At 35.9% G+C, this 24861-nt stretch overlaps 1 protein-coding gene across 1 annotated transcript; it reads right to left on the bottom strand.

Moving 5' to 3' along the window:
• Positions 1-4782: 4782 nt before the first annotated feature.
• LOC142353367 (uncharacterized) lies at positions 4783-24368 on the bottom strand. Its single transcript, XM_075405600.1, has 3 exons — positions 24276-24368; positions 10892-11061; positions 4783-4998 (listed from the first exon to the last, which is right to left on the bottom strand). Exons 2-3 carry the CDS (start codon positions 11012-11014, stop codon positions 4783-4785), a joined length of 339 nt encoding a protein of 112 aa, XP_075261715.1. The 5' UTR covers positions 11015-11061; positions 24276-24368.
• Positions 24369-24861: the final 493 nt, after the last annotated feature.

Raw genomic sequence — 24861 nt, 5'->3', positions numbered from 1 at the left:
TAGCCAAAATTGTTCTTGGAAGACTTTTTTATTTGTAAGTTGAGGAAAGGAGGAGGATATGCTATTAAAACAGGTAAACTAAGATATATCAAAATCTGGTCAGCTTGCGATCTGCGAACAGTTGATAGTTGCAAACCATATATCTTTCACGTTCTCAGTTATAAGTTTAACTTCAGAACAATATATTACTAACAGCTTATAATTAATTGTGTTTTCTTTGGTGAACAGAGTATATCTGAAAATTATTATCTTGATAATAAACGATTGCTGTGAACTAATATAGCAGCATCACCCAAAAAACACCCAAAAAATATACAATAGCCACACTCAGAAGAAGTCACTTAGCGCCACAAAAATTCAAAAATTAGTTTAGATAATTATAGATCACCATGATGAAGAGTTGGCCTGATGATACGATTTTCAACAACCACAATAACAAGTAGAATGAAATTTCTCGACTAGGGCTGGGAAAACCAAGAAGTATATTGCAAAAACCTAAAAAAATGCTTCATGTACTGATCTGATCTGCTTTCGATTGTCCTAATTGACAAAGTGCTTAAATGATTTTCAGCCAAAAATGCTTTTCGAATAGATCCCTCAAGCACTGTCACTGATTGTCGCAGGATAACTGCCGGATCAGTCACACTAAATCATGATTATCAATTTTCTACGAATTATGTTGGAAAACCAACTTCTAAAAGCCACGATCAATTGAAAACAAAATCTGCATTTCCCTTTCTATTCTATAATTAACAAAATGAGCATCTCTTTTGTCGTTCATGAAAATTTATCAATGAACCAAAAAGCTTATACAAGATTGAGCGATAAGCATTTGTCTAAAGTGATTGGTTATAATTTTCCAAATCAAATATCATTTTCTAAAAATGAGATGTTTTGACTGGTTATAAATGATTTTGATCCTCAGAGTTCGATTTTTACCTGATGTATTGAATCTTTATACAGGCCAGTGAAATGATGATAAATGTCAGACATCGGGATTCATTATTATATTTTAAGTGACAGAAGAAAACAATTTTTTTCCTGTTGAAAAATCTGATGAATGATAGCTAAAACAGAAGAGGCACAAATGTTCCTGAGTGTAGTCTTCTCTCAATTTTGATGGTCATTGCCAATCAGCGTCCTTACTAGTACATAGTGTGGACCATTTGAAACTCTTTACATATTTCAGTCCACAAAATTTATCTGAATTTATGAAAAAAAAATGTCTTTACTGTGTTGATTTTTGTGATAAAAGAAGTATTAAACATATTGGTAACTATACAATGTCTTAGTCCTTTGTCCCCAAATTTCACAAATTAAGGCATTATTTATTAATGGTAAGGGCACGTGGTTACGAAAAAATATTACTATTGTTGTCAGATATTATCGAACAGAATTATCCATTACAAGAACTTTTTTAAAAATAGCTGAAAAAGTATCCGTAAAGCGTTGATTGTATTAAATATTATCAAAGATTTAGGCTTATATTAAATATTTCAGTTCAACTATTGTAAGAAGTACCATGAAAATCTCCGAAAATTGCCAAAAGTTACTGCTGGATAAAAAAAAATTGAAAATAAAATGTGAAAAAGACGAATAAAAGTTGTTCGATTAAAAAATGTGGTGCAATTTGGCTGATACAGTATATGGTTCCAAAAAGCTACATACAATACTTTGAGTTCAAATTAGTTCTATATCAAAGGGCAGTTATTCTTTTAGTTTTTTAAAAAAATTTATTGTAAACGTTTTGCAAAGTCATCAGACATATTTCTACATACAACTGAAAAGATTATGGACAGTTTTTCTTCCAAGTTTCCTGAAACAACGCAATTGTCACTCTGCCATACATTTCAATTTGGTTCAGAGTGGGACTATTTGTTGACCATTTCAGTACCTCCCACTCCTTTTTTTGAAGAAATTGAGAACAATCGTTGATTTATGCACACAAGCATCATCTTTTTGAAAATAGTTTTCAAAATGCATTTTTTTGCTCTTACTTTTTCAACTTCACCGGATGTACAAAAGTTGTAAGTTGTTTGAATATCTACAAAACAAAGTTCAGCCATCTGACTGCATTGTACCTAAAAATGTAAATGATTGCTTGTCCGAACCCGACCCTACTTTTTTCTCAAGAAATCTCGTTGCATTTCTCCAAAGAAATGGCACAATTCCTTCGACTGGAGACGCCTTGTGATTTTTACTATTTTGGTATTGTTTGTACGCATACTGTATGCATAATTAAAAGTTCAAAAGTTTACCGCAAATCAAACGTTGTGAGCAAAAGTAGTGATTAATTATCACAATTTGTGCTGCATGCAGCTTTTTGGTACCATAGAGCGTTTTGTCGATATACTGAACTACCCAAACAAAAAATAACCGACTAAAGTCGGACGCATTGCTCTCAAACAACGGTCGAGCGGTTGGCTCCATCAGTAGCTAGCCGCGGTTTTGTGAGGCTAGCTTTAGCGTAATTGAAGAGGCGTGAGACGAGCGCAGCTGAGGGATTGGAGGCTGATGTGGGGGATCCATTTCTAAGAACCGCCCTTCACACCATAAGTACAAGTCTCCAAAACAGTTTCTGAGAATCGCATAAATGGAGACTAGTGAGCTGAAATAATCTAAGAGAACTTAATACCCACTGGGCGCTACCTCTTTATCCCAATTGTGAGGACGAAAAGTTAAATGGGTCAAACGAAACGTCGGTCAAGCAGAAATTTGCTTAAAAACAGACCAACAGGACTATTATAACTGATACAAACTGTGTTTGAGAGCAATTAACAATGATTTCCTAAAAAGTGCTAGTAAAGTCATTTATTATAAAACATTTTTACTATAGTTCGGCGATAATGAGCGTAATAGATGACGACATCACGCCACATAACAGCAGCTAATGTGCGGCATCAACAAAACAATTAAAGAAACCGAGCGAGAATGAGAGAGAGAATTAGAGTTTCGGAGAGACAAAACTTGAACACGACAAAGAACGAAAGGTTCCCCATCCAGCACACACGCACACATAAACACACACACACACACACACGCACACACACACACCCACACACACACATACTCACACAAACAGAGAGAGAGAGAGAGAGAGAGAGAGAGAGAGAGCTAGGAAAAATTTTCATGATGAGATTCGACTCTGCAACATCTAGTTTTCTAGATTTGTTAGAAATTAAATTATATAGAAAAAAAAGTAAGCTGCAAACTTTAAAATGTTTCCAGGTTTGGCAGTGAAAAAATGTTCGAAATCATTTTTTGTCGCTGGAGTTCTGTCACGTCGCTCATCTGTAAGACATAAAAAGTTTCGTTGGCCTGTAAAGATCAGTACACTCAGAAAAGGACCAAAATTTTCAAAATTTTTAAAAATGATTACAATTTTTAGCAAAATCTTGGTAAAGTTTGCGATATTAATATCTCCAGAACCATTTGATTTTCTGACAAGGCTATCCAATATCTCTATTCCTAGACCCAAAAAGTTTCACTGGCTCATAAAGATCAATGAACTTGGAACATGATAAAAATTTTCCGAAAATTCGAAAAAAAAATCAAATTGTAACAATAAAAAGCTAAAACTTGAACCCTTAAAACAATGATAAACAATCCATTAACTCTAGAAATTATGCAGCAGATGTTTTTCAAACCTTCGACTCTGGTCCTTGCTGTCGGAGAAAATCAAAGAAATTCAAATTTATTAGAAAAAAATTTGCTTTTTAAAATTGCTTAAACTAATGATAATAAGATCTTGAAAAACATCCCATTACATCTAAAGACTTTTCAGTAATCCATTTTAGATGAGCTTCCTTGGCTCTTGAGGATGGAGAGACCTAAAATGACAAAAGATTTAAAAAAAACTTGAAAAAATTTTATACAAAAATCGGTAAATTTTGTGATATCATTGAGTTGAAAACTATTCCACTGACATTACAAAAATTCCAAACTTAGTAACTTACTACTGAACCCTAAAGCCGGTTTGCAGTTGTCTGGAGCCTTGAGGCTGAAAATCTAAATAGAGACACTAAATGTCAAGTTAATTGAAAAAAACCGCTTAAATTCTTAATGTAAAGATCTCGTGAAACATTCTGTTACTTCTAGAAGCTAAGCATTAACTTATTTTCAGACCCTAGAGGAGGTTCCTTGGCTCGTGAGGCTGGAGAATTCAAAAAATGACACAAACTTTCAAAAAGTATATGAAAATTAGAATAAATTTGGCTGTTTTTGTTTGCAGTACTAAAACATAGCTTTTAAAAAGTACTTTTGTCTTGCAAAAGGCCTTTATCAACTTAAACCAGCCTCATTTTTAAACTGGGTTATAAAAATGCGAAAAATGACGAAAAAAACACAAAAAACTGCATTTTTTTGGGCTCAAAATCTCCTAAAAATGATATTTTAACCTTATACTACCGCCTTCCCAGTGGCTTCACCACAGTAAGCACTTGAAGGACTACTGAACGCAGCTAGGGGCCTCTTGGGAAACCTAATGCCCGCTGGGCGCTACCTGTTTATCCAGTTTTTGAGAACGAAAACTCAAATGGGTCAGACGAAAAATCGGTCAAGCGAAAAATCGCAGAAAAAAGAAGACCAACATTCTAATATAATTGCTACATACTTCGTTTGAGAGCCATTAATGAATGCGTATTGAGTTAAGCTATCGATGAAATTGAATCAAAATCTGCAACCAAAATGACCTAAACTTCGAGCTAAAATTTTTTAGCAAATCGAGATTTGAATTGACTCTTGTGCATTAGTTGCTCAAACAGGGGAGAAATAATTCAGAAATCATTGCTTTTTGCTTCCAAAAAACAATGTTCGCAGTTTATTTCCACGAGCTATTATCGGTTCCTGGAATGGTTTTATCAACACAATAAGTAGAATTGAGTTGACAAATCCAAAACTCATCTTCACACATCTCAGAGGAGTCTCAATTGTCCAGTAAAGACCATTTCTGGTATAGAATTCTTGATCTCCTTTCCAATCATAATACAACCAGTGTTGCTGAAACAAAAGGGCACAATTATTTTCTTCTCTCCCCGCAGTAGCAAGCTAAATTACCCAGAATTGTCACGTATGGTGACGTCCCCACCGGTTACGATAAATGTATCATTTTTTTTGTCACGGAGGAGGTCTCCACCCGTTACGAAACGTGCGGTACATTTTGGTGATCGCAAGGAAAAGACTTCAAAACTTTTTTCAATTTTGTTGGTGAATAATTCGAACGAATAATTAGTGAATTTTTCGTACGTCCTGAGCCTGTACGAGGAACAAGAACTTGTTACCTTTTCAAGGTTTTGAGGAATGGAGACAATATGTGAAAATTTCTTAATTTTCGGGGTCGACAAGTATGCATTTCAAAATTGAAGAATCTTAAACACTTTTTGAGTCATAATAGAAGGTTTGTTTTTAATTTGAAAATTAAAACCTAACCTGTATCTCCCTGTGTGTGTGTGTGTGTGTGTGTGTGTGTGTGTGTGTGTGTGTGTGTGTGTGTGTGTGTGTGTGTGTGTGTGTGATAGAGAGAATGCCCAGACACTGTGAAATTTTGACAGTGAAAAGAATTTTACTCAACTTTCGAATGGATTCAACCCATATGCGTATTTGACTATTAGGTCGATTGAAGATTTGGTCACATGTTACTCAGATTAAAGCGACCGCGCAGTTTAGAAATGTAATAAATATTAATTACCGAGGACTCAATTGGAAAGACATTGTGTCTGCTCGCCAAAGCAATGCTCTTGACAAGAAAGTTTGAACAAGTTAAAGAAAAAATGTAGGTACAACTGACAAAAAAAGCGTAAAAATATATGAAATATGCAACAATCACACAAAAAAGTGTTTTGAAGATGCGAGGAAAAGGAAGCCATAAATTTTAACATGGAACAGTTGAACTAGTGACAAATTTGGGTAATTTTGTGATAAAAAGATTCAATTTTCGACAGTTTTTGTTTGCAAAAAAGTATCGATAAAAAGGAAACTTTTTACGCCAAGATGTTATTATAAAGTGTTAGCAGAAACAAAAAAGGCTATTATTCTCTGTAATCAAAATTTTCATGCAATTAAAAGAAGATTTAACATGCATTTCGGAGTAAAGGTTTGGTTCAGTTTAATGATACTGAAAAATTTTAGAACGGGAAAATTTGATGTGCGAAATATCTGCGTATAATGATCAAAATGAAAAAGTCAACATAGCGTTGGCTTTTCGCATTCAATTGAATTACTAGTTGATACTTCTCAGTAGATCAGCCAATCGATTGCTGCACTTCGCTCAACTTTTAGAAAAAATCTTATCCTAATCCCGTTGACATTTCAGTAGATGTTATCCTGAACATGATTCCGCTTGATACACAGTTGCTCTATGCAGCAACCAAACTAGTAGAATTGAATTTTTTGTAAACATAAGGTATTTGTGTGCACACCTTGTACTGTTGACTGGTTTCTGGTACTGACGGCTTCTGGTATTGACTGCCAAAATATTGGGAGATTTAGTGTGTCTGTCAAACTAAGTATAGTCTGTTTGTCGAACTCTAGGAAGGGATGATTTTGTAAAGTACATCGTCTATGCAACATCCATTTCTCTAATTTTTTAAGATAGACGAAAATTTGACAAAATACTTGAGACCGTTGTTGTGGATTTCCTTGACGAGTTTAGGAAGGGCCAATTTTAAAAAAAAATTATGACAAGATTTTGTGTTCAATGAAAAGTGTTGTCCGGCACTTAAACAAAAATTCCAAAATCTTTTTTAATACGGAAATACTAGTAATTCATTTTGAGCAATATCATGCTTCGAAACCAAAATTAGCACTCAAATTGAAACATATCTATTCTTGTATATATATATATATATATATATATATATATATATATATATATAAACACACACACACACACTCACACACATATATATATATATATATATATATATGTGTGTGTGTGTGTGATGTATTTTAATTTTACACAGAACGGAAAAAACTTAAAAAAGGCTTTCACGATAATCCACAGCCAAAAAATGGCTGACTGTAGCTGTATGAGTTTTATAAGTTGATAGCAATTTTTCGCATCTTTTAGGCCAAGAAGAGAATGACTGGTGGGGTTTGAAGACCGCTGTCTAAAGAGAGAGTATATTCTGACAATTCAGGGGTTGACTGTGTCACAGTCGTAACTGGTAACAAAAAACTTGGCAGTTAAATGAAATTTTTTTGAAGACCTGCAGGAACCCGAACGAAGCTCTCAATAAATTCTAGGTTCCTCAAGTAGTCCTCCTGGTTTTCATAAAGAGGAGTTTCTCTAAAATCATCAGCCTAAAACCTTTTCATCACATTTCCTTCTATAGCGTACTGTCAAGCAAGGTTTCTCTTATATATTTTGAAGCAAGTTCGATCGTGTACTGCGCTCCTTTCAACGACGCTTTTTCAAATACAAATGAATGGATATGCCATTTGCTTGATGATTATACACCCTTGTTCTGCAAGGGCTACTATCTTTATTCTAAAGGTTTCTTACGCTATTATTCGTGAATCGAGACAGGCTTCTTTCAAGATAACTGCCACTAGATAAAGGTCGAAAGAAAGATCTTAATGCAAGTTGTTTGTTACTGAACCAAAGAATTTTTTTCTTAATTGTAAAAACATATGTTCTCTTAAAACTTTTGTATAGGAATATCTTCAGAGCACATTTTAAAAAAAAAACCTTTTTGAGTGATTGTCGCAAAACTTCATATCATTTCTGCCTTACATTTGTCAAAAATACTTAAATTTTGTCTTTACTGTTTTGAAACTTGCTAATTTTCCTCCTTTGAGGCTGGCATTGACATCAGTACCGCTCTTATGTTTAGCAGAAACAAAAAACCTCCACGTGAAGCCTCTGTATTTAAGTTTTATCAGATTTCTAATTTACACTCACGCGCAATTGAGTTAAGTTCTTTTTACTGTCGAAATTTGCCAATTTCTTGGAACTGTATCTTTCACTAAAGTTAGTTTTCGAATTTCAGATTAAAAGCCACAGAAACCACTTGACAAAACGTTTATTTTACGATAAAACTGTCCGCCCCTCCAAAGCAATGCGGATTTTAAGACGAAAAATTGCTGACCCACCACCCAGGATGTTGTACCTACTATTTTCAGGGATGTATTTTAGGGGGTAAAGCGATGTAATATTAGGGGGGTAATGAGGGGATTTATTAGATTTTACCCCCTAAGAAATTCCACCCATAAAGATGTTAAATTGGGGGTAATTTTAAGGGGTAAAACGATGTGAGATGAGGGGGGTAATTGGGGCATGAAAAACGAAGTATGAAGTACAATATGAAGTAGAGTTCAGTTGCACATCAATTCTTCCCGTTAAAAATTTATCTGTATTCTTCAACTCTACCAATATTTATTCAGAAATGCATGTTTAAAATTGTATTAGAAGGCAGAAACCATTGTTTTCACAGTTGAATAGCCTTCCTTTTTTATTAGTACTGTATTAGATTTCTAATTTGCATTCACGAACAGGTGAGTGAAAATCGTTTAACTGTCGAAATGTGCCAATGTCTTGGCACTTTCACTCTCTCTCTCACATACACAATAAAGTTAGTTTTCAGATTTTGAATTGAAAACTCGAGAAACCCCCTGGCAAAAAGTTTATTTTATCTAACCACTGTCCACCCCACCGACTTTTGTCATCATAGTTGGTAGGCAGCATCTACACCCCCTCCGGCATTTGTACTTTTTTTTACAAAGTGGTTTCATAATATTTTGAAAGTGGATCATAATATTTTGAAAAAGTGGATTCATGATAATTTATTCTCCAAATTTAATCCACAAAATGATGTAAGCTTTCGCATTTCTCATATAATTACCCAATAAAAGAATATGAAATTCACTTAGAAAGTAGTCACAGGGCGCATATAGCCCACTTATTTCAGGGGTTAATTTTAGGGCTAAGACAACGTAAGTTAAGGGGGTTAGGGGGAGAAGATGGGCCGTCAAAAATTGGGCAAGCATTGGTGCATTAGAGGCTAGGAAGAACCAGCTGAGTGTACAGAGGTTGCGAGGGCAAGACTGTCAGTTTTGCAGTATGGGAGCCAAAAAAATAAGATTGGGGCAAAGCAGAATAGATCCAATCAGTTTTCCGAAAACGTAACATTCTTAGAAATATTTTGGCTCTGAAGTGAAAGACAATGTTTATATATTGGTTAAATTGGTAGATCATCATTTGCTATCAAGACAGTCGTAAACAAAAAAGAAACTAAATGAAAATTTAAAAAATTTGGAGACAAAGTTCAGGAAAATGGTTTACAATGAATAATAATTTTGAACTAACATTATGGTTTTGGAAGTAAGAGTCGAAAGCAATCCTCTCATCGTGCTTCCAAAAAATTTCCCCGAATAAGAAATCATTCACGCTAGTTTGGACACTGCAAGAGTGTATCAAGCGGAAGCATGTTCAAGATTACACCTACTTAAGTGCAACTATAATTCGAAAATTTTCCCATCAAAAGGTGATAAAAATGCAACAATTTATTCATTTATCTGGTCTGAACTATCATCTAGTGTTTCTATCGAGTACATAACGAGTAGGCTGTTATGAATGTTTCATCTTGATCACAATAGTGTTCAGTAGCTGCACATCAATTCTTGCTATTAAAAATTTCTCCGTATTCTTCAAACCTGCGAACAGTTGAATAGCTTTTCTTTGTTTTTTTAGCACTCTATAACGGTTTTCGGGCAATTAATTTATTTTGAAGTTTTTACAAAATATTGTCCGTAGCTGGCCAACTTTGACTGAAAAAAAATCGTTTTTTCTCTTTAAAAAAATATGTTCTCTCTAAAACATGTAGAGGATTTTTGAGTAAATTTTGTCACTATTGTTTCCTACCTGCTATTTTTAAGGCTGACATTGACGTCAGTCTCGTTCCACTGGCTAGCAGACACAATAATCTTGCACGTGAAGCCTCTGTACTTAAATTTTATTAGATTTCTAATTTGCACTCAAGAACAATTGAGTGAAATCCTTTTCACTGTCAAAATTTAGCAATGCTTTGGCGCTTTCTCTCACATACACACTAAGATTAGTTTTAAAATTTCAAATTGCAAAACGATGTAATATTAGGAGGTAATGGGGGTAGGGCATAAAAAGAGGATTCATAATATTTTACTTTCAAAAGTTTACCTCCCACAATGATGTAAGATTTCTCATTTTAGATATACTGAAGCATTAAAAGAACATGAAATTTAAACTATTTAGGTTATTTTTTTAATGGAATTTTGGTTGATTTTTAGTGGTTTTCAAATCTTTGAAAGTCAGTTAAATAGAGTAATTTTAATGTTTTTTATTAGAGTAGTAGTGAGTCTTATGTGCTATGCGATCGTCTTTCGTTTAAAAAGTGGTCTCATAGCACATATAAGCTACTACATTGAGCGGGATAATTTTAAGGGATAAAACGATGTAAGTTTAGGATGCAATGGGAAGATTTTTTAGATTATACCAACTAAGCATTTCCCAACATAAAATTACGGGGGAGTTTGTAGGCAGTAAAACGATGTAAGATAATGGGATAATGGGGAGTAGATTCATACAGAGGGGCCATCGAGAATTGGGCAACCATTGATGATCTTGAGGCTAAGGAGAACCGTCTGAGTGCACAGAGGTTGCGGGTTCAAGACTGTCAGTTTTCGAGTACGGGATTCAAAACAGAACAAGTCCAATCAATTTTCCGAAAACGTGACATTCTTATAAATATTGCGGGTCTGAAGCCAACAACAATGTATACTTATAGGTAAGATTGGTAGATTATCATTTGCTATTAAGATACTCGTAAACAAAAGAGAAAATGAAATTAAATTTTAAAAAATTTACAGTAAAAGTTCAAGAAAATCCTATACAGAAAAATAGTAAAATTGAACTAACATTATGGTTTTTGAAGTTCGAATCGAAAGCAATTCTCTCATATCGTGCTTCCATAAGTGTCCCCACAGACATGATATTGCCTTTCATCCAGAAATCTTGCATAACTACGTGGGGAGTGACCATTAGAAACCAGAGGATTAGAAGAGCACAAAAGGCACGATAGAGAAGATCTATGAACAAAAGTTCAATCACCAATTTATACTACATTATTCTGAAATCTTCAAATTTTTACGATATCGAGTTTGTTCTTTTTTAAGGAGTACGATATTGCTCCAATTTAAGAGCCGTATTCAAGATATTATCAATTTTAATCGTACGAAAACCTTCGGTCTTTTTGGCTAAAGTTAGACAACAATAACAAAGACCCTTGCGTTTTTCTTCTTCGTTGTCGTCGACATGTTTAGATTCAAACGTAGGAAATCATCGGCATGTTGGTTTTTCTTCTTCGTTGTCGTCGACATGTTTAGATTCAAACGTAGGAAATCATCTAGAACCCCCGACACTAGAACCTACAATTCGCTGGGAGTTTTGGAGAATACAATTGAAACTCGCAATCCTCGCCCGAGAAGGAATTGAAGTGGACCTTCTCTTGGTGGACCCTCCAGAACATGTTCTCTTACCTCCTGAACCAGCATATGAGGACGCAGTTGACAACCCGACGGCACAATCAGAGGGAGATCGACGTACCCGCAATGAGCAGGCAAAAACAGCGTGGAAAAATCAATGTCAACGTGTTATAGCAGTCGGCATACTTTGCGGTGACAAACCGTGGAAGTTATGTGATCGGAAAGCATCTTCTTTGATGTACTTGAGCTTAGGCATGGAAGGGCGGCGCGTATTCAACTCAAAGAATTCGACCGTCAATCTCGAAACAATCTCAACGAAGGATCTTTGGGATGTTCTAAAAACAACTATAATATATATCCATAATATATCCTTCGATAGATACTTCTTCCTCACACGAAAACAGCAAAAGGGAGACCCTATTGAGAAGTTCTATGGACATCTCAAAGAACTTTCGGAAAACTGTGATCTATGAGATAAAGGAGACACTATCATCCGGGACGTCTTTATCGCGAATATGCAAAATGAAGACATTCAAAAGGAGCTTCTTAAAGAAACAGTAGACCCGGAAAAAGCATTGGCAATAGCAATTAATATCGAGATGGGTACGCTCAACCAAGTAAAAATGAATACAAGTAAAACCGAGTCACATTCAACTGTTAATCAAGTACAACGGATGCGCATCGCGAATGCTACCCCTTTCTCCAATATGAATACAACAGCACGGAAAAAGCCTACAACCTGTCACTTTTGTGGATCTAGTTGGACTTCTGACCACCGTAATAAACGTCCCGCACGGGGAAAAAGATGCAATAACTGTGGTATTGAAAACCACCTCGCAAAGGTTTGTCGCAAACCTAAAGATCCCAATTCGTACCCAAAACCTAAGCCGCGGGTCAATAACGTAGAAAAAGATGATCGAAATGAAGATGTCAATCAAATTTCGGCCAATTTTGATCCTGATTTGGAGTCAAACTATTCTTCAGATGAAGATAATTGAGTATCAGTAGTATCTTCAACAGTTTCCACAACTTCGGTGGACACAATCAATCTTCCTGTAATTTTCGGCAATACATCAGCAAATGTTTTGGTGGATTCGGGCAGCGTATGCACAATAATAAATGAATCCTTGGCGAACTCCATCATTTCCCATGACTCGAAATCGAAGTGGATACGCGAAGCGAATCCTAAACAATTGAAAACATTTTCAAACGAGCCTATTCATACGGTGGGCATTCCCCAAACTTCAATTCAAAGCAGCAATTGGTACGCAAATCCAATAGAAATTCAAGTAGTGGCGGATGGACATCGTTCTCTATTGGGCAGAGATTTGTTTCCAGCTCTTGGACTCTCAATACATCAACCAAATAATCATATAACAATCAATCAGGTAGATCAAGAATATTGCCCAATCAAAAAACAGATTGCTATTGATTATCCTGACCTAATCTCCAGAATTGGTAAGTCCAAAGTACATACAGTTCGTTCAAAATTCCACAAACATTATACTCCATCACACCAAAAAGGCCGCCGTGTTCCTATAAACTTATTAGACAAAGTATCCGCTGAGTTAAAGAAACTTTCTGAACAAGGACACATTGAAAAACTACAAGAATGTTCGGATAAAAACTTCATTTCTCCCATTGTAATTACGGTTAAAAAGGACAAATCTGTAAAATTAGCTCTTGATTCGAAAATATTAAATAAAGCGATCCACAAAAACAAGTATCAAATGCCAAATATAGATAGTCTTATCGATTCAATTTCACAACATATTAATAATTCAAATCTGGGAGATAATTTCTATTTTTCAACGATCGATCTAAAATATGCCTATGGCCAACTAAAGCTGCATCCGGATACAGCACGTCATTGTAATTTTAATATCATTTGCGGCGAAGCAACAGGTACGTTTCGTTTTAAAACGGGATTTTATGGCCTTACGGATATGCCGGCCGAGTTTCAAAAGGCAATGGATTACACATTGGTTGGGCTGACTAACACATACTGCTTTCTGGATGACATAATTGTAGTTAGCAAAGGCACCAAGGAATCGCACCTCAAATACGTGTACAAATGTCTCCAAAAACTCGAAGCGGATAACCTTAGAATTAATTTAAGCAAATGTCACTTCGCAAAACATCAAATAAATTGGCTTGGCTTCACATTCTCACAAAGTGGTGTTAAACCTATAGAATCTAAAACAGCGACAATTGCGGAAATCAAAGCTCCAAAAACATTGAAACAATTACGGTCATTCTTAGGTAGCGTTCATCATTTAAGCAATTTTATACCTAATCTTGCCAAAATATGCTACCCCCTTCGGCCCTTATTAAAGAAAAACGAAAAATTTATTTGGAATGAAAATCATCAATTACATTTTGAACACATCAAAACTGTTATTGCAAACGCTACAGAAAACACTCATTTTAACCCAACCCCAGAAACGCGAATCAAATGAGACGCATCCCGCCAAAGCTTAGGGGCTGCGCTTGAACAATTAGATTGTGAAGGGTGGAAAACAGTAGCTTTTGCATATCGTTTTCTTAATAGCATTGAAGAACGCTATAGTATAAATGAACTCGAATTACTTGGGGTGGTTTGGGCCATTGAATATTTTAAATATTATCTATTTGGGAAGACTTTCACAGTTTTAACAGATCACAGAGCACTTCTTTCAGTCTTAAAATCACACCGTTCTAATAAATCCTACAACAGTAGATTAACACGATGGATTGACCGTTTGTTACCATTTGATTTTAACATCGAACATATTCCTGGTACTAGAATGGGCTTAGTTGATTATATTTGGCGACAACCAAATGAAAACGCTAAAAGTGTCAATCAATACGATGAGGAATTTATGGTAGCAACAATTTCCCGTATTCGCGACGCAATTACATCTTTATTTAGTCACGCGAATAAAATTCCTTTCCAAAAGCGGCACATAACCAGTAATTTTAAGCAACAAGTACACAAGACGCGCGTCCACTTTTGCAAACCTGCTAAAATTAGCACGAATAATTCAAATGCCTCAATTAATCCATTCATTCCTCGAGCACAAGTAAACAATTACAATTCCGAATTCATTTCTAACTTTAATTGCCGTGCAAATCAATTGCTTAAATCTGATACCACACTCGCATCGCGAATCCAGTCGCAAAATTCTAATTGCCATTTAATAGCTAATTCCACACAGCAAATACTCCACATCATAATGTCAGCAAAAGAGGCACCACAAAATAACCCACCTACTTCACCACAAACCCCAAGAGTGACATTCCGTACTCAATCTACCCCCATCTCATCTACAAGAGCCGGACCCAGCAACACCCAAGCATCATCATCACCCGAGGAATATGACATCGAGCTATCCCGGGAAAAGGTATTTGAAAACAACCTCAACCAGCTCTTCACCAAATCCTTTCTGGCGGTCCTCACTAGTAAGGACGCGGTGTTGAAAGAGATCCGCGACTGTTTACTACAGGATGATGAGGCCCGTTGTAAAGAAGTGAGCACGTACATCCACTCCTTTTGGAAGGACCTACATGTGAAATCTGGGTGTCTGTGTGTTGATCAACGCGTGGCCATTCCAAACTCTATTAAGGAGGCAGTGCTCGAATCCATCTACATGACGCACCCGGGTAGTTGGGGGATGATCTCTCTCTCCCAATATGCATGGTGGCCCTACATGCCTAGGGAAATATTAGCAAAAACATCTGATTGCGTCCCGTGTACAGATATTGGTAAGAATCTGAAACCTATCATACCAAAGTCTAAATGGCACCCACACAAAGCTTGTCATGAACCAAACGAAGAAATACAGATTGATTTTGGGGGTCCAATAATTAATGATAAAGATAAAGATATTTATTTCATAACATGTATTGACCGTTATTCAAAATATCCAACAGTTAGTATATTCGACAATGCTAATGGGGTAAATGTAGTAAAATTTTTTCGTGATTATGCATATTCTCATGGAATCTCGCGAACAATACGCTTAGACCAAGCAACTTGTCTTATAGGTAAACAGGTTACAAACGACTGTAACGAAAATAATATCAACATTCTCGACGCTCCGGTCGGTGATCATAGAGCTATTGGATTGGTGGAGCGAATGATCCAAACAATTAAAAGACGTTTATCTTGCATGAAAGCCGAAAATAAAGATACATTTTCCACAGCTACAGCGATTAAACAAATAGTCTCTGATTTACGATTAACTAAACAGAAAACAACAAAGATAACACCTTTTGAAGCTCATTTCGGTCGTCCCGCAAATACTCCTTTAAGGAATGTTAGCACACTTCCATCAAGTCTAAATCTAACTTATGAAAAAATTGTTAATCACTATTTAGATGCGGAAACGGTTTCTGCGGAGGAATTGCTGGACGAAACTGGATAGATCAGTGCCAACAGAAGCGATATCGAAATTGAACAAAAGATGTGTCAGGCCTCTTTAGATGCAGGTCAGCGCAATCGGGAATCAGACAACAAAGAGTCCCGTTTCATTACACATCCGCAGATTACGGATCCTATACCGAGGACAGAACAGTCCCTCAAAGTCAAACTGGCCCAAAAACTACCACACGAGAAACGAGCAAAACGACAGTTGGCGGGTCTGTACGAAGTACTTAAGCCTGGATCTTTCGTTACAAAGTCGTCACCAACAACGACGATCATCAACGAGCCTGGCAGAGCCCCAGTAAAGGTTCGAGATAGTGATCTCGCAGAATTTGGGACAAAAGCCGAAAGATCCACCAATTTGTGTGTATACGCTCAACAACGCCCTGCTCCTTACGAAAAGACAACAGAATTTAAGATCGCAAAACACAGTAATGATCTTAAGAAACAGAAGAGGGGTGAAATAAAAATCAGACACCGCCAACGGGATACTACATCGGTAGTATCATCTGTAAATTCAAATTTATCGCGTGCGCTAATGGTGCGCAAACCGACAAAACCGCAGCTCAAAAGACGCCATAATGCTATCGCAGATGATCTGCACGAAGAGGTGCCAGCTCAAGACCAACCCTTAATTTCGATTGTACCGGCTCCAACTGCACCTGCATCACAAGTACCCCCCGCACAGGACGATCAAACAAAAGGCCGCAAGCGCAATCGACCCCAATTTTATGGATTCACAGATGCAGATATTTCCCCAACAAGTTCCCTGGCTTCATCAAGTTCAGCTCAACCAAAGAAGCGAAACAAAAAAAAGACAAGAAAGCATCAAAACAAGCAGACTCGGTAGTAGCCCTTATCCAAAATGCCGAACAGTCAAGAATCCCGTCACCACCCCGACCCGACTTACAATTGGGACAAGTTGCACCACCGGACCCCAGAATTAGATATTTCGAGTATGAGCAAGAACGGGAAATGTCGGTTTGGGATGCAGAAAATGAAATTTAAGCTAAAAACTCAGCAAAACTGTCATAAACTACAATCACTTATTTAGTCTTGTTCCCGCTTCTTTGATCTAATTGTAATGTTAACCTTGCTTTTAATTTATTAAAGTTGCTCTTCAATTGTTAGTCTTAAATTCATTCCAGTATTCGCCCTGCGAATCCATTTATTACTGTGTGTGCACTTAAATTATTCAGTGTAATGTATTCACTTTATATGTTGAGAATTTGAAGCGTATTCGCTTTACGATTCCAAAACTATTGAACATTTAGAATTTTATGTGCTGTAATTGTCTGTCAAGTGGTGATAATTTACATTCATTAGCATACACATTCGATATATATTTAAGTATCCATACGTATCACATTTCCCTTGTGACAAAAAAAAATTTTAATGTATTTACAATTTTTTAGAATCAACACAAAACATGCAAACGAGTGGGATGAACATAACTTAACTCAAAATTGTAGAGGTACTACAAATGTTAAATTTAAGAATAACAACGATTAAAATTTAAGTATATGTGAGGCTTATAAGTCTGAGGACTTTCAATTGCACATGGGTTGTGTATGCTAATGAATGTAAATTATCACCACTTGACAGACAATTATAGCACATAAAATTCTAAATGTTCAATAATTTTGGAATCGTAAAGCGAATACGCTTAAATTTCTCAACATATAAACTGAATACATTACACTGAATAATTTAAGTGCACACACAGTAATAAATGGATTCGCAGGGCGAATACTGGAATGAATTTAAGACTAACAATTGAAGAAATATCTAATGCTGGGGTCCGGTGGTGAAACTTGCCCCAATTGTAATTCGGGTCGGGGTGGTGACGGGATTCTTGATTGTTCGGCATTTTGGATAAGGGCTACGAAGTACTTAAGCCTGGATCTTTCGCTACAAAGTCGTCACCAACAACAACGATCATCAACGAGCCTGGCAGAGCCCCAGTAAAGGTTCGAGATAGTGATCTCGCAAAATTTGGGACAAAAGCCGAAAGATCCACCAATTTGTGGGTATACGCTCAACGACGCCCTGCTCCTTACGAAACGACAACAGAATTTAAGATCGCAAAACACAGTAATGATCTTAGGAAACAGAAGAGGGGTGAAATAAAAATCAGACACCGCCAACGAGATACTACATCGGTAGTATCGTCGGTAAATTCAAATGTATCGCGTGCGCTAATGGTACGCAAACCGACAAAACCGCAGCTCAAAAGACGCCATAATGTTATCGCAGATGATCTGCACGAAGATGTTCCAGCTCAAGACCAACCCTTAATTTCGATTGTACCGGCTCCACCTGCACCTGCATCACAAGTACCCCCCGCACAGGACGATCAAACAAAAGGCCGCAAGCGCAATCGACCCCAATTTTATGGATTCACAGATGCAGATATTTCCCCAACAAGTTCCCTGGCTTCATCAAGTTCAGCTCAACCAAAGAAGCGAAAGAATAAAAAAGACAAGAAAGCATCAAAACAAGCAGATTCGGTAGTAGCCCTTATCCAAAATGCCGAACAATCAAGAATCCCGTCACCACCCCGACCCGACTTACAATTGGGACAAGTTTCACCACCGGACCCCAGAATTAGATATTTCGAGTACGAGCAAGAACGAGAAATGTCGGTTTGGGATGCAGAAAATGAAATTTAAGCTAAAAACTCAGCAAAACTGTCATAAACTACAATCACTTATTTAGTCTTGTTCCCGCTTCTTTGATCTAATTGTAATGTTAACCTTGATTTTAATTTATTAAAGTTGCTCTTCAATTGTTAGTCTTAAATTCATTCCAGTATTCGCCCTGCGAATCCATTTATTACTGTGTGTGCACTTAAATTATTCAGTGTAATGTATTCAGTTTATATGTTGAGAAATTGAAGCGTATTCGCTTTACGATTCCAAAATTATTGAACATTTAGAATTTTATGTGCTATAATTGTCTGTCAAGTGGTGATAATTTACATTCATTAGCATACACAACCCATGTGCAATTGAAAGTCCTCAGACTTATAAGCCTCACATATACTTAAATTTTAATCGTTGTTATTCTTAAATTTAACATTTGTAGTACCTCTACAATTTTGAGTTAAGTTATGTTCATCCCACTCGTTTGCATGTTTTGTGTTGATTCTAAAAAATTGTAAATACATTAAAATTTTTTTTTCACGAGGGAAATGTGATACGTATGGATACCTAAATATAAATCGAAACCTTTATGTGTACTAAATTATTTATCCTCTATATCTCTAATTATATCATGTGTTTTATAACTAAAAGTTATGACTTCTATTTATTCACCTATATTAATATTCCCGTTAGTCTACTAAAATATTTCATATTTTGTTCATGCTAGTTTATTATAAATAATCATAATTTCATTTAGTCAGTCTGAATTCAAGTTACTCTGCAAACGCTCTTCATATTTCTAAGTTAAACTTAGCAACGGATTCGCACCGCGTTTCCAATATTCAGAATTCGTAATACACAATTAATTGTGTATTCGCTCAACAATTCCTAATACATTCTTGAGACAAAGTATTCGCAACGCGAATCCTAAACTATTCAATAAGATAGAGTATAACAGAACTTCACAAAATCCTAAAAAAAATACCGAGTTATGAAATCGACTTTATCCATCGTTAATCGCTGCAGCAAAACACAAATTCCAGTGCGACTCGGAACCCGGATTTCGCAACTGGGACTGCTGAGAAGTGGAATTAGATGACTCATTACGGGAATGCGAGGATTATGTTATTCTGTCCGTGCCAAAAATAGCCGTTGTACTTAGCAATCGCAGTTTCGTATCAGAGAGACGACGAATTTGGTAAAAAAATTTATTTAGACATTTTTAAAAATTAAACTGAGAAGAATGAAAAGAGACGTCAGTTCTGTTTACAAAACTATTTCAATGATTGGAATCTTGAAAGGTTTAGATCAAGTTTCAATGTTATCTGCGGCACACGTCAACCTAATTTGTTATGTTTTTCTGCCGAAAGCTAACTAGAGCGTTGATTCCCAGTAGAAATGACAAATTTCCGGTAAATTTCCCCAATTTTCCGATGGTAAACTTACTGGAAATTCCATCAGCTGGAATTAGCGGGAATTGATGTACAGGGAATTCAGCGATCACTTTCATTGCAATCGTATCATATGGTTCACATGAATCACAGACTAGACTAACAGAGCTTCGTTTTGGCACTGTGACAAAACTAAAGAAAACTATAGTTTCTGTCTGCTGGTTTCGAGAAAGAGGTTACGGCTGAGTTAAACGATTTTGAGCCCGATTTTTGAATGCTGGGTGGGTGCGAAGACTGACACTGAGACATTGGGACAAGCTAAACCCAGGGTGTTCAATTAAGTTGAGAATAATTTTTCGTGAGGGGGGGGGGGTATGATAAAGCAGGAACCATTCATAATTTGAGGTCTAAATAAGGGTTGAGGTCCCAGGTCAGAAGTTGAAAAGTCCATACCAAAAATGCACAAGGGAGGCGTCCATTCGCTCAAAATCACACGATCTGGAAACTTAATTGAAAGCCCGCTAAGTCTGGACACAGGCAATTCTGAACTTTGAACTTTGAAAACCTAGGATGTCAACACACTGCATGCACAAAATATTTGTTTGAATTATATTGCGCGCCATGGCCCCTACCAGAGAAAATGGATTATTTGGTCCATTTTAAATTAATAATGATAATTTGTTCTCAGATACTAGCATACACGCAAAATATTATCTGAAAGGACAACATAAGTTCTGAAACCTAACTAGTTGCGCTTAAGCGCGACACTTTTGAACCTCTTTTTTTATCAATTAACTGAACTATAACAACCCGGGTCGAGGTGTCACCGCCATTCAACGCAAAATTATGTAAGCTAAGCGGTGAATGAGGTGAAATTTCATAAATCAGACGGTGAATGCGGTAAAAAAAATTATTGACTGGTAGCTGTGAAATTACATAATTTCACCGCTGAAATAAGCAATGAATTTATATAAATTCATCGCTTATCTTAGTGGTGAACTTACATAAATTCACCGTTCAGAAAAAATTGTTGGAATTGTATGAGAGAACAGTGATTGCGGTGAAATTAATGGGGAGCCAAGGAGAAATTATTAGATTTAACTCCTCCCCCCCTTAAAATACCCTTAATCTTGCATCTTTTTGACACTTTTTTCTTAGTTTACGTAATTTCACCACTAGAGTAAGCCGTGAACTTACAAAAATTCACCACATATCACCGCTGAAATATTTAATTTCACCGTACAAAAACTCATCGCGCATGTTTTACAGAAGGTAGAGTGAATTTGATTTATATTCAAAACAAAAATACTAAAAGTTAATGGGCGGTGAAAAGTTGTGACTTTTTTTTAAGTTCGCCGTTTACTATAGCGGTGAACTTACATAATTTTACCGCATTTCACCACAAAGTTATGTACAAAAATTGCGGTAAAAAAACAAGTTTTAACCCCTTATCCTTACATGTTTTTCCGACTTTTTGTCGACCCGGGAATTTAGACATAATGTAGTGAAAAAATTTCCCCCTTTTCCCCCTTTTTTCAGCAATAAAGGCCTGAGATCAACAAAACTAAGAATTCTAGAATAAATTAATAGAATCGGTCTTATGTGCAAAAAAGCCCGCACAAGAAAACACTTGTAATTATAAGCTTTTATCTTAAATGGTCAACTAAAATGAAGAAAGTGTTTTTGTAATATCACAATTGTCTCTCAATCCACGTGAGAAGGGTTCTAGTTTACGCTGTTTACAATTGATATTTTTCATGAAAAGGGTAATATCTAATTTCGCAAAAAAATCAAAATTTAGGTACTCGCATAGTGAGCAATTTTTTTGGTCTCCGTTGCGGCCTTCATGCTAATTTTGAACAAGTAGATCCTTTATCGTTGCTTACTGTTGGAATAAATTCCCTTTCACAAACTTGCTATCCGTTTCATTAATATATTTCCTGAGAAATGATTTACAAAAACGATGTAGTAATTCGTACACATGCAACTGTTTTCGCTGAAATTAAATTACTGTTTGTCAAATTTCAATAATTGAGTCAAATTTGCAAACACCAAAAAATCTCCTAATCAATTGTTGTGAGCTTCTATGCGTATTAACTTCGAACTGATTCGCACTTCTGTAGATTAAAGCTCGTGAAGATCGACATTTTGCACAATTAATCCCGCAGCTCTTTGAAAGTTTCATAAACATCAAAATCTTGGTTTTAAATTCTGTACAAACTCCAAAAAGATAATTCTCGAATCAACAAAATGCGCTGTCATACATCTTCTGAATCATCTTTTGTAAAAAAGTATTAACAAATTTTCTTCAACTAATTCGACGTTTCGTTGAAAATTTCATATACAATTCCAACGATTGGCTTTTGTTTCTACACATAATTTTAAAAAAAATGATATGTGACAAATTGCGCTTCAGTTGAGCTTCATTGTGCCATGAGAAATCTATAAGTTTGTAGCAGTAAACAAGAGAAATTGCAAGAATTAATCAAAAATTGCTCAATTTTTGCTCAAATTTGGAAATTTATTTTGAATTTTTTGGTAGTATTAAACTTTAAATATTTAACAAGATTTAATATTCAAAAAACATCAAAAATTGCAAAAAAATGAGCTATCAAACACACCTCAACGCGGCCTGGTCGTTGAAATATTGACAGAAGCATAACGCAAATGAAGCTTTTTTAAAGCAAAAATTGACTATTTTGCAACCAATACAAAGCTCTATTTCTCACTTGTTATTAATTTTTGCATAGAAAAGACCAAAAAATTTATTTTGACAAAAAGAATTTTTTTGTTTTTATCCAAAAACACGCAAAATTAGTAATATTTACAACAAAAAGCATCTTTATCTTTCTTCGTCAGAAATAGAAAATTTTGGAACAAACTTTTGTACGCCTCATTTTCGAAAAAAACCATTTTGTCAAATATGAAATTTCAATCTATTAGCAAGAAATTGTTTCACCAGTATTGCTCAAGTTCAGTTACTTTGATGTACGGAACGTTGCTTTCTCGGCCGACAAAAATTTGTTGTGTAACAGTGTTTTAAGTCTCAAACGTGTGAAAATTATACCAGAACATGACTGCTTGCTGTTTTCCTCTCTATTTATAAAAAAACAATTTGTATGTGTTAATGAAAGGGGTTTTGATTTTTTGTTTTGGTTGAAGCCAACCTTATTGTGAAACTTGTTGCCTCAGTTTGAAGGAGAAAGTCAAAGTTCAAATTCGCAATATCTCTTTCTGGCAAATTTGCATTTTTTTCATAGCAGTTATCAAAGTAACAGAAACTAGGCAATCTACTTAATAGTTTAAGTTGCAATTGAAGTAGTTAATGAGCCAGTTTAAACCATTATTTTTGAAACCTTCTGTTCTATTCTAATTTTGAATTAAGTAAGATTAAGTAAGAAAATTTTGTAAAATCTAAGCTTTGAAACCCAAAATTGGGTAAGATCAACGCTAAACTTAACACGGAAATACGTTAGATCAATGCTGAATTACGCGAATCTATACAAAATCAACGCAAAATTTTGTAATTTCTACGGTATTTTCAGCACTAAATTGTAGAAGATCTGAAATAATTTCAATGCAAAATTATGTAAGATCCAAGCTTTGGAACACAAAATCTGGTATGATCAACGCTAAATTTTTAGCCGAATAATATAGTATCAATGTCAAAATTATATGAATCTACTTAAAAATCAACGCGAAGTTTCGTGATATACAAGGTAATTACAACACTAAGTTATATAAGATCTGCGATAAATTCAATGCAAAAATTTGTAAGTTCCAAACTTTGGAACACAATATAAGGTAATCTCGACGCTTATTCCAACACAGAATTATGTAAAGTCAACGCAAAATTTTGCAAGATTTACGCTAACTTCAATGCAAAATTATGTTAGATCTACGTCAAATTCAACGAAAGGTTATGTAGGATTGATGCTCAAGCGTAGGTTTTACATATATTTAATGCATACAGCGCCAACTTTACATAATTTTGCGTTTTTTAACGTTGATACCTAGGCGTGGGCTCGAATAACGGTGAATTTTTTTTTCATCGAATTCACAGCATTCACCGCATTTTTTACATTAATTTGCCATAATAGTTGATGCGGTGAATTTTTGTAAGAAATGTGGCGAAAAGCGGCGAATCATTTTTTTCACCGCATTCACTGCAATCACGGCATTTCTTAAGAAAATTCACCCTTAAACCTCGACCCCGGTATGTATAAAAGGGCACGTGCACCTGGGAGCGTAAAAGTTATATGCCCACTAAGCTGGGGGGGGGGGGGTGCTTCAGAATAGATCCGAGTTATTACGTGTACATGGGGCTTGAAATTTATAAAGCTACTAAGGTTGGTTTGGGGGGTGGGTTATACGCACTTTTGCGTGATATTTGTTTAGACCCGAGGAGTTTCACACTACACTTGTAGTATGCATATCCAGATATAACCACAGCTGGCACATGAACCAAAGGTACCCGTCCATAATATTCCAGAGGGAGGACATTCTGCCGCAGACAGTCCCAACAGAGCATATGAAAATCTCTCTGACCCTAAAAACGCAAGCAAGTAAACGTCGAGCTTCGTCGAAAAACTAATGTAAGAATTGCTGTGGAAAAAATTACTGCAAAGCGCCCGCATCTTTAAGCAAAGAATGCGACGATTTTTGTAAGATTTGTGGTTTTAGCGGCGAACTATTGTTTTTCACCACTCTAAGCGCAATAACCGCTATTCTTACATCTTTTTTGCAATATTTTCTGCGGTGAAGATGTTTGATAAATTGAGCACTGATTACTTTAAAGATTTGCGATATTTAGCGATTCAGCGGTGAATTGTTTCCCCACCGCATTAACCGCATAAGACGCTAAAACTCGCAATTCTTACTTTTTGCCGCATTCATCGCAGTTCTTAAATTTTTTAATTTTGTTTGTCGTCGACACATCAACCCAGGAAAAACGCAAACCCGA

The sequence above is a fragment of the Convolutriloba macropyga genome, chromosome 14 (genome assembly GCF_964194025.1).
Source record: "Convolutriloba macropyga chromosome 14, txConMacr16.3, whole genome shotgun sequence".
Classification (NCBI taxonomy): Eukaryota; Metazoa; Xenacoelomorpha; order Acoela; family Convolutidae; genus Convolutriloba; species Convolutriloba macropyga.
This window is presented reverse-complemented; position numbering and strand designations above follow the sequence as displayed.